This window comes from Dermacentor variabilis, chromosome 2, assembly GCF_050947875.1.
Source record: "Dermacentor variabilis isolate Ectoservices chromosome 2, ASM5094787v1, whole genome shotgun sequence".
In the NCBI taxonomy this organism is placed as follows: domain Eukaryota; kingdom Metazoa; phylum Arthropoda; class Arachnida; order Ixodida; family Ixodidae; genus Dermacentor; species Dermacentor variabilis.
The window spans coordinates 235460781-235472320 of NC_134569.1; the positions used below are offsets into that span (position 1 = coordinate 235460781).

Genomic DNA, 11540 nt, shown 5'->3' on the forward strand with positions numbered 1-11540 from the left:
TGGCACATACAACAGGTGATTGGTGAAGGAGTGCATCCGCGTGTTAATTATTATGATCATGATATCCATAAAATGGTACATAACAAGAGATCGCCAAGGAAGCATGCCTGAGTGTTGATTGTGGTGATTATTTCTATGCTGTGGCAGATACTCACAACGGGGGATTGGCCACGAAGTGGGGGGGTCATATCGTGCGGCCAACTGGCTCTTTGATGTGATTATCACGTGTGGATGATTATAAATTCCATAGCATGGCACATACACACAATGGAGGATTGTCCAAGAAGCCTGTGCGAGTGTTGATAATGATGGCAATTTCCATACTACGGCCCATACCCACAACGGGCGATCGGTCAAGCAATGGCCCGATACATTCAATATAATAATAATAATAATAATAATAATAATAATAATAATAATAATAATAATAATAATAATAATAATAATTATTATTATTATTATTATTATTATTATTATTATTATTATTATTATTATTATTATTATTATTATTATTATTATCAACCTGGTTACGCCCTTTGCCGGGCAAAGGCTTCTCCCATACTTCTCCAACTACCGCGGTCATGTGCCAATTGTGGCCATGTTATCACTGCAAAGTTATTAATCTCATCCGCCCACCTAACTTTCTGCCGCCCCCTAATGTGCTTCCCTTCCCTTGGAATCCAGTCCGTAACCCTCAATGACCATCGGTTATCTTCCCTCCTCACTACATGTCTTGCCCATGCCCCCCATTTCTTTTTCTTGATTTCACCTAAGATGTTATTACCTCTCGTTTGTTCCTTCACCTAATCTGCTCTTTTCTTATTCCTTAACGTTACACCCATCATTATTCTATCCATAGCTCGTTGCGTCGTCCTCAATTTGAGTAGAACCCTTTTCTTAAGCCTCCAGGTTTCTGCCCCGTAGGTGAGTACTGGTAAGACACAGCTATTAGACTTTTCTCTTGAGGGATAATGGCAACCTGCTGTTCATGATCTGAGAATGCCTGCCAAACGCACCCCAGCCCATTCTTATTCTTCTGATTATTGCAGTCTCATTCAAAATAAATAAGGAGAAATGAAGGAATACAAGCCAGTACACGATTTGCCACATTGCGCAACACACGGGTGCGCGAGAGCAGACGCGCATGCGTTTCCTTTTCGCCAAGGACGCAAGAACGAAATGGAGAAACTTATTGCATTGCACTTACAGCTTCACGAAAGCTTCGCATCGCATAGGTTGTGGCATGTCCATTTGATCTGGATTTTTTTCTATTGATCGTAGAATTACGTCTGTCTCGTGAAGAAACGCTATTATAGAGGGGAGGGGGGGGGCGATAAACTACAATGTCCGCTCCCAACCGCTGAATACTCACGCTTTAAGATGCTGTTGTGGCATAAGAGTCATAACAAATTTCCACTGTAAGCGACGGTATATAGCTTAAATGCATAACGAAAAGATGGTGCTTCACTCACACATACGTGTAACATGGCTGATCCCACCGCTTCTTCATGTCAAAGAGTGTCAGCAGAGACTCCGCCACCTCGCCAACTTGCCACTCGGAAACACCACGCAGGCGACCCAGGAGCCTTAGAAAACTCCTGGCAGACATTGATTCAGGAATTCCACCGCTTTGAAGGCAGAGCCCGATGTCCGACTGCCACTGGGATAAATACAAGTTGACTAAGAGTTACAGCGCTTCATTTGTACTTTAGTCACTTTCTTTTTCCAGGTGACAAATTCCGGCACGACAACGTGACACGACGTAAGTTAGCCAGTGGTTCTACGAAAGTTCATCTGGTCAGTTGACACAAGAGAAAAAGGTTATTTCCGTCACTCACAAAGTCGCCGTGCAAAAAAAAAAAGAAATACACGGGAATTTGACGTCAGCATCATTTACAAGTCTGGTCACAAGCACGAAGACGCTGACACATTGTCGCGTGCACCCACCGCACCTGTCAGTCATGAGTCAGAGGACGATGTGATGGCTTTCTGGGCGCCATTACTGCGTCGGGCTTGATCAGACGACAGCGTGACGACGCTGAAATTCGATCTAACATCGACCACTTAGAGGGCCACCCAAAAACCATGCCACGCCATCTATGTCGCGTATTTACGTCTTTCTGTCTACGCGACAACGTGTTTTACAAGAAAAACGACAGTTCGAATGACCGAGCCTACCTCATGGTGGTGCCAAAGGACTTGCAAGACGGTATTTTTTTCGCTTGCCATGACGAGCCCAAATCTGGCCACTTAGGCACCTCACGAACGCTTCCCATATTGTGCGAGATGTATTACTGGTCCGGGCTTTCGGCTAGCGTCAAGCACTATGTTAAAGGCTGCCGTGAATGTCAACGACGACAGTCACCGCCCATGAAGCCCGCCGCGTTATTGCAACCCATCGAACCGCCTCATAAGACGTTCGACCAAGTCGGCTTGGACATTCTTGGGCATTTTCCTCTGTCAACCGACGGCAACAAGTGGGCGATTGTTGCGACTAACTATTTAACCCGCTATGCCGAGACAGAGACGCTCCCACGAGCCACGGCTTCTGAGGTAGCGCAGTTCTTCATGTGCCACATTGTACTGTGCCATGGCGCCACGTCCACTGCAATCACAGACAGAGGGGCGGTGTTCACAGAACATGTCATAGACGAAATATTAAAGCGCAGCTCTTGTGCGCCCGTTTGAGTTTCATTTTATTTTAACGTCAACATCTACAGACGGTAATGCTGCGGACAGAGGACAAAAAGCCACAAGATAGGGTTTGACTGTGTCCACTGGCCGTCTACTTGATAGCAGGGTAAATAAAGATCGCATACAAGAATATCAAATCGCAGAACATAAGGGATAAATCAAGATACACACTTAGAATCGTAGAAGAAAAAGCAATATCATTATAACAAGAGGACATATCTAAACAAACAGAAATAAATATATAAAAGTAACGTGTAGAAATAGCAAACACATATGACATGCAGGAGGACAAATTGACATGCATAATCAGTTATTAGGCAAGTTCGGGAGTTGGAAACGCAGTATCTGATCGCCATATTTTGTGTGATTGCGTGGAATGTGCGAAATCTCATAAAAGCGAGTGTCTCGAATATTTCTGCTTAGCTCCGTTTGATAGAGCTTTCTGAGAGTATGTTGATAAAATTCAGACAGCGGCAAAGATTTCGCGTCGCTGTCGGCCACGCCATAACCAAGGTCATCATCGGCGCGCTCTTATCTGGGTGCGCGCGCTCCTGCTGCGATTTCTCGCGCACGGCGCCAGTCTTGCTTTCCCCCTGTCTTCCAAATCCGGATCACGTGTTATCGCCTATCGTCTCGCCCCCTTGCTCCGCGCAGTGCCGTTGCTGTGACTTTCGCCGCTATACCGTCCACTCCGCCCTTGCCGTCCCTTCTCCCGCTGTCGCGGCACCGCCGCGGTGCCGGCGGCGGGCGCTCCTTGCCGCCTCACGCGTAATCCACGGCTCTCCGCTCCTCCGTCTCCGCGTCCCGCGGCTGTGCGGGGCGCGTTCCTCAGTGGAATATGTCGCCTCTGGCAGTGCTTGCGCCTGGCTGTCCTTGCTCCCGCCTCCCCACTCTTGCCCTATACTTCCTCTTACCTGGCGCAGTGCCGTTGCGGCGACTCGAAGGACATTTATAGCGTTTCGTCCCCTTACTTCTACTTCCCAACTCAACCTTGTGCTGCCACATTGAGTGATTGAATGGAGTCTCTGAGTGAATGAGTGTGTCACCTATACTCAATGCCCCTGTTCTCCACCCGTTTCCTGATCCCACCTCAGAAGAAACATTAAATAATGATTGCTAATCTCCGCCCCCCTCTCCGCGGCGGTGACCCACTATAACATGGCGCGATGGCGCGTCGCTGAAGCACCGGCTCGTAGCCGCGGATCGCCCTGTGTGCTGCCCAATCCGAAACGCAGAACCGCCTCCGCTCGTAACTGCGTGTTCTGTATGTGGTTGCCTGTTTTTGAAACAAGCCAGCAGCTGCGCTCAAAGATCGCATTACCAAGAAGCGTAATCGTCGGCCAATTTTTCAACTGAGCAACACCAGGCATCGAAAAACGACTGCTTACCATCCGCAGTCCAATGGACTTACGGAGCGACTAAACAAGAGAATCGCGGACATTATCTGTATGTATATTGACGTCCAGCGTAAAACATGGGATCATATCTTGCCTTACGTGAGCCTCGCGTGTAATACCACAATACAAGAAACAACGCGCTTTACACCATTTCGTTTCCTTTACGGTCACGAAGTTCAGAAGATGCCGGGCGCTATGCTTCCGCGTCCAGACGACGAGCGTCTAACTAGTGACGCCGAAGTATTTGCTCAGCGCGCTGAGGAAGCTGAGCGTGCTGTGGTCAGCAGCAGCAGCATGCGGATACACGGTGTTATCCGCCACAGGCAAGCATGCTACAACCCCGGCGACCAAGTGTGGATGTGGACTTCTGTTCGCCACCGTGGCCTTAGTGAAAAGTTGCTCAGCCGGTATTTTGACCCATACACAGTGCTGCGTCGCATTAGTGGCGTGAACTACGAAGTCGTTCCGGACAGTGCGGTCAAACACGGCGCAGACAACAACCTCGCCCTGCCATCGTTCACGTAGTACGCAAGATTCCATATGTTGCGCGTTCGTGATTAGTTCTTTCTTCATTTATTGATTTTTTTTTTATATTTGCGCTCACATTGAACAGCTAATGCGGTTACTTCTCTGTTTCTTGAGGCTCTGCACGTCACGCTTCACCACTGCTGTTCTTGTGGCTCTCCTGTCGCTGTGACTGCGTTCTCTGCGTGAACATCTGCCTTGACCATGTTTCTTTAACCACCCCCCATTTTTTTCTTACACGGCTTCTTTACCATCGAGCCGATTCTTTTTCGGGGGAGGGGCAAAATGCCACCTGCAGTAGTGGGCACGGTGCAAGAGAAGAGGCAGGAAGGACAAGAAGGAAGAAGCGCGCGTGCTACTCTCGGCCGCTATTTAGCCAGTCTGCACCGCAGTGTTTTTCGGGAGCCAGCTGTCTTCATTAAACGTCGCGAGTCCTCTTTGAAGACACGTGACATTATGTAGTAGGCAATCGACATTCAAGCAGCTATCCAACAGCAAGAAAATGAACTAGTTTGACCCGTTTTGGGCATTGAGTGGATGCACGCATGAAATTTTGCTAATACAATACAATCCGTTCGGGAATAATACCAGCTTGTACCGTGACCTTCTCCTTTCACTTTCGTATTTTCGCCGACGAATCTAGTTTGAAATGGCTCCTATTAGCATGCTTTAACATTGGTCTAATACAGGTTAAGTACATGACTAGCTTAGTAATTGACTAGCTTAATAGATTGGTATGCTTCCTGCAATTTCCAGCGAGGAAACCATAACATCTGCTCCAGTTTCATAGGTATTTGGTAATTTGAGATTTTCAGCCTCACTTTAGGATAATGTACCCAATCATATAATATCACACGCATGTCAACAAGATTGGCCGATAGTTCCGATAGCTTCCTACTTTACGCTTGTCAATACACATGCAGAGTTGTAGCGCTCTATTTTGTTGTTAAACAAACAGATGTGTCCCACAAGGTATTTCATATTTGCCGTGAGGCTACGGCACCGCACTATACGTACCGCAGCATATTGATTTTACCTCCTTGGCATAGATTTGCAGTGTAATAACAGCGCGAGACACAGGAACAAAACTTAGACGACGCCCATGCCTCTTAGAACGCTATGGCGCTGCATACAAAAGTGACTGCAGCGCCTAAAAAATGTGTGGTGTCGGCTTTTACGCCTTTCTAAATATTCAGAGAGAACTCATATACATAATTACAGCACATGGGCACTGATACAGGAACCAGGCTAGCGCTAAGATTAAAACTAACAACAGAAATGCTATTCCACATTCAGTAATCTCACGCAGATCATTTGCGGCTTTCTTAAAGGGCGGACGTGAGGTTTTGGGTTGATGCTTGCTGCTGGGTTTCTTGCTACAATATGTCTAGGAGCAAGCACCGCTTACACGAAATTAAAAGCAATGTGTGCACATCATTTCTTCAGAACCTGATGGTGAGCACGGGTAGCGCGAGGGTCTCACTGCGCTGGCACGACGACTTCGCTGCAGCCGGATTCGGAATGCTGCATCTGTAATGTGGGTAGCCGATGCGCTTGTCGTTTGTCCTTTTGTAAATTGTTGTTGCGCAGGCAGAACGACACGGACGTAGAAGGCACACGAGACAAAACACAGCGCTGAACGGGCGACTGCGAACAGCTGTTTACGTCCGCCGTGTCTCCTCGCACTGAACTTCAGGAACCGCGGTTGCACGCTCCAAGATAAATTGAAACTTCAAAGCATTTTTTAACTTACAAAACACGCATATTATTTGTTCCTATTAATGACTGGTTAATAATATTGTAACGCACAGGTCTTTTTCATTAAATTTTAAATATTAGGCGGCATATGCAACAAGATTTTGCTGCAAGTAAACGTGGGCGTCGCACCAGCCACATTGTAGAAATTGCAATTGTGTGGAATGAGCCCTATAAAATATCATTGCGACGTATGCGACTGCACTGATTTTTTTTTGCTCCAGTCACAGTATGCGAAGCAGCATTTACAGGAGTCGTCTTTCATTTGACGTCTTAAATTGTAAACATTGTTAAAAATAAAACGCACTGTACACAGAAAAGAGCAAGGCGAAAGAACACCAACTTCAGTTCTTCAAGAGAGCTTCCGGCCAGAAATGCTACACCAACTGGCTTTCGCTTCTGCACTATTATAAAACAGACACTATGTCCAAAAGTCAACTTTTATTTGCAGAAACACAGAAGCTGCGGTAACCTCATGCCACAAACGAAGCAAACGAAGGTCTATTCGCAAAAAACGGCGATGTCCAGACCACCTCAACGTCCTACATATATCTGCTTGCTGCAGTTACAATCAATAATAGCTAGAGGAAAACGAACTGCGCGCTACCGTGAAACGGAACAAGCTTGTTCGGCACCGCGAATTTCAGATTCATATACCTACCAAGACTTGGCGGTAAGAAAAATTCGAATTCTATAATAGTTCTCTCACTCCATTTCTGCACCTGATGCTAGAAGTTCAACGCTGCTAATTGTAATAGGAAATGATTTGAACAAAGCAGGTGAATTATTGGAATCAACTCTTTAGCCTATGTCCGGTACTTAGGTTCAAGAATATAATTTCGCTAATATTTTTTAGTCCTTCTTTCCAGCCCTCAAGACCCCAACTGATTTCCAATCAGGCCCTAGGGCTAAAACGTTTCGAGACCCTTGCTTTAGGCATTGTTCATTGCTATGCAACTTCAAAACTGAAGATAAAGAAGACTGATCGGAAAACTGTGCAATGTCTTTTGAGAAAATGAATACCAGTGCAGTTCGTTCAGTTAGTCCCACAGTCTTTCTTCTGCTTAGAGAGAATGTTACGACAAGGCCGCTAAACTATGAAGCCATTTTCAGGATCTGTTCTAGCGCTACCTTTCTGGAGACGTACGATCCTTTTTTCGTGTCTCACCTTCTGAGCGCCGCCTAAGATGCTCCCTTCTTTCGAGTGACACTCTCCCCTACTCGGAGGCACGATCCCGGCCATCACGTTGAGCAGAGTGGTCTTTCCTGAGCCGTTGGCTCCGAGCAGACCGAGACACTCTCCCGGTCGCACGGCCAGACTCGCATTCTTCACGGCCTCGGCGTCACCGAAGAATCTGGAGACACCGTTGACGACCAAGGCGTATTCGGTCATGTTGCCGCCTTCTGCGCACGCTTTTTCGACAGCAAACTTTTCCGCCGTGACACCTTCGTCAGTCACGTGGCCTTCGCCGACATCGCTGATTTTGCGTCGTATTAATGATCGCCCCATACGCGGAGGACATGTGCACAGAACAGTGAAAAGTATAATCGCTTCCGAAAGGAGGATTCCCAGGTCCACCAGTACGCCATTTGCCGAGAGGCTGAGCGGGCTCAGGATGTCCCACTGGTCCGGTAAGTTGTCTGCAATCACTGAAAGAAAATTAGGCACAGTTGACATATATTGTTTATTGCATATGATTGGCACTACACTAGGCATAAGAAATACCAAAAACAAAAAGAAACTTATTGGGTTGTTTTTTATGCAGAAACCAAGCTCTGATTATGTGACACGCCGTAGTGGAGGACTCCGGAATAATTTGCGCCATCCGGTGTTCTTTAACGTGCACCCAATCGGGCGGTTTTGCATCCTGTTACAACCACAACGCAAAAAAACCTAATGAAATACATGCTACCTTTGTAAAACACGGTCAATTATGCTGGAAAACTTTATAAGGCCATTAAACGCAATGCTAGGCAGTGTTTATAGCAAAATTACCAGAGCGCAGAAAGACATGGACAAGACTCAACAACACTAGTTCTTGTGCTGTTCAGTCTTGTCCAAGTCATTTTTTCCACTGTTTCTTTCACTATACACCATGAGCCCACTATATAGCCCAGCAGCAAGCCTCGGTAAGTTATGCGGTGTTCTTGGAGGGCTGCACATGACACCGAGTTGAAATGTGTTGGAAATGGGGAGACTGTTATGAGCTGTAAGGGACGAACGTTTGAAATTTCTGAATTAAATAACGTATTTGCAAATAATTAGGGAATGCTACTTTTCTCCAGGCATTCAAACGTTATCTAAAGCGCGGTCGTACGTATTTATTGCGCCTGGAAATTTTAGAGCAGCACTGACTACGCATTTTGTGTAAATGTTGTGTACGCTATTGCTGCCGTGCATTCGACATATAATGCGTGTGGCTTAATTACGGCGTTATATCAGGGCTTTGCGCTTGTTTCTCAGGTTTACTCTGTTAACAAAACGTGACGTGGAGTTTAAGCTCCCTTAAGACCTCGAAATCGCGGCGTTTTGGGTCGTATGAAGACCACATCTTACATATGAGTTTGAAGTGCATTCCATTAAATTTATTTATGCTCCGACTTGAAAGACGCGGCTTAGATGGAAATTGTGATTATACAATATGTCACAAGTTTGTTGCGCTTGCAATAGCGCAGTTTTCTTTATTAGTGTCCTCGAGCATGATTAAGTCGACGTTTAAAAGATGTATTTAGAAATAAAGAACATGCGCGGAAACAGGAGAGAGCCCAATCAGGCTGTATCGACTTTTTGTTGTTTTGTTCGCCTCACCATAACACGCACCTTCGCGGTGCGTTAAACGGGATCATCACAAGAGGCGTGGTAGAATTTTAGCCGTGCGACGTGAACGACATCAGGCGAGGTTATGCCAGTTGATATGGTGTACATCTGACGGGGGCTATTTCATAGGTGACATTGGTCACTTGACGCAGGAAACAATAAGGGCCCTTGTACCAAAAAGAAGTTTTTTTTCCGAGAGCCCACTCGGCAGGAAGGAGACCAAAGTATTACAAGATAGCCTGGTAAAAAGTGTACGTCATGGTGCCGTCTGAGTGTAAACGCGCTTTTGATTTTCTTGGGATGCCGACAGACGAGTACAGGCAAGCTGCCTCGCGTGGTCGGCATGGGCAATGGCGTCGCTGGCACACTCGCTGCTCGAGGTCATGGAGGAAGAAAAAGACAGGAGGAAGTATTACGTCACGCAACCAGCCTTGGTAAGCGAACGAGCAGTGGAGCTACAGTGGCAACCCAACACGTCACCTCTCGCGTCAAGATCACGGAGGAAATCGGAGATTTGCCGAGACGTTTGATTACCGATAGTTTTTATTCTGTGCGCGTTCTGCCAGCAGCAGCTGCTCAGATGGAGGCCTCCGTGGCTGCTCAGCTGTTCTGCATGTATCTCTGGTTGCATTTTTTCTGTATGCTTATTTCGCTTCGGTCGTTTCCTGCAAGGCATGTGTTCCGCACTTTGGGCGAGTTTTGAGAGGTTCACAATTCAACGTCAGCGCATTTAGGCTACAGGTATACTTCGGCCGAAGTAAACAGACCATTGTGAACGATAAGAAGCGATGCGTATTTGCCACATTTTTGACTGAGGCCTCGCCCGTGTGTACTTTGCGCTGTTACGCGAGCTTTATTGATTTGCAGTGTCACTGGATAATCAGGCCGCTAATGAGGGTTTTCATGCATGCGATTAATCGCATTGCGGGACCGGAGTCCTCCTTGCGGGCCAAACGCGGTGGAGCTTATTGCCTCAGATGACGCTGACTCCAGCAAGAAACGGTGAGTTGCATTTGCTACGTACGTGCTACGCTGTTCTCTTCTAAAACGCGGTGCGTTGTCGATTCATCAACTCCGATTGCAGCAACTACTGCAAATAGCTATTGTTCCAGCTTTTGGAGTTTGAAACCTTTATACGGCCGTGTCATGCGGTCTCAGCTATGTTCCTAAGCACTGGCCCTTTTTCGAACACTGTGTACTGCGAACACGAACAAGCGGTCGGTCATCGGACACATACGATCTTATTACAAAAAATTGTGGGGTTTTGCGTGCCAAAACCACGATCTCATTATGGCGCACGCCGCAGTGGAATCCGGAATAATTTGGGCCACCCGGAGTTCTTTAACGTGCATCTAAACCTAAGTACGAGGGTGTTTTCGCATTTCGCCCTTGTCGAAATGCGGCCCCTGTGGTCGGGATTCCATCTCGCGATGTCGTGCTTAGCAGCCCAACACCATCGCCACTAAGCAACCACGGCGGTTAAAACATTACGTGTATCAGCGAACGAAAGGGAAAGGTGCACTCCAGCTCGTAAACTAAATTTTGCTTTATCTCTCACACGAGAACTGACCAGTTTTCAAAACAATTTGTAGCTTCCCTTTAAAAGTGAAGGATATGCGTGCTTAGCTTCTGAAATGACACCAGGCATTACTATGCAATTTACTACAACACGAACCGCAGCGCAAACTTACCGCAAAAGCAGTCAGCAGTGTAGCAACGCCGCGTATTTTTCGGAGAGGCCTGCTACGTTTGCATTCTTCAACTTCCGACCCGCTTGAGAGGCATTCTCTCTGATGCAGCTCGCCGAACGGACACGCATAGCGCTACACTGCGATTCGACGCCACAATCCAGCAACTTGAGTGCAGCATAAAGCGAAAATGCCGAGGTGGTAGCCATGTTTTTCTTTCTTTGAAGAGTTTCGAATGGTTCCGAATGTGTATCGAAAAAAAAAAAATCAACCGGGAGTACTAAAACCCACCGCGCGCTCTGACGCTTTTGTCATGTGCTGGGTCGCCACAATGGATTCAATCGCGTTGAGCCATGTTCCCTCCTATTATTTCCTTCCTCCACGCTCCAGGCACTAGCAGAGGGAAGTGAAACGTGAATGGGCAATGGAGGGTCGCGACCGGCCAACAGTTAAAACGTCGAATAACCGGCAGTTTCGTTGCGTGAGAAATTGTAAGCGAACCTGACGTAAGGTGGCGCGGTGTCCGAGTCACGATGGTCTGGCGAAACGTACCTAGGCAGCATGTCGGTGATGGTCCAGTTAATTCGCTCAGTCTGGCCATTGCTCTGAGGATGAAACGAGGTAGTGAGCTTGTGCTTGTTACAGCAAGACTAGAAGATGTCG

At 47.0% G+C, this 11540-nt stretch overlaps 1 protein-coding gene across 1 annotated transcript; it reads right to left on the bottom strand.

Moving 5' to 3' along the window:
* Positions 1-1468: 1468 nt before the first annotated feature.
* LOC142570722 (nod factor export ATP-binding protein I-like) lies at positions 1469-7764 on the bottom strand. The gene is made up of 2 exons (XM_075679067.1): positions 7540-7764; positions 1469-1660 (listed from the first exon to the last, which is right to left on the bottom strand). Exons 1-2 carry the CDS (start codon positions 7762-7764, stop codon positions 1469-1471), a joined length of 417 nt encoding a protein of 138 aa, XP_075535182.1.
* Positions 7765-11540: the final 3776 nt, after the last annotated feature.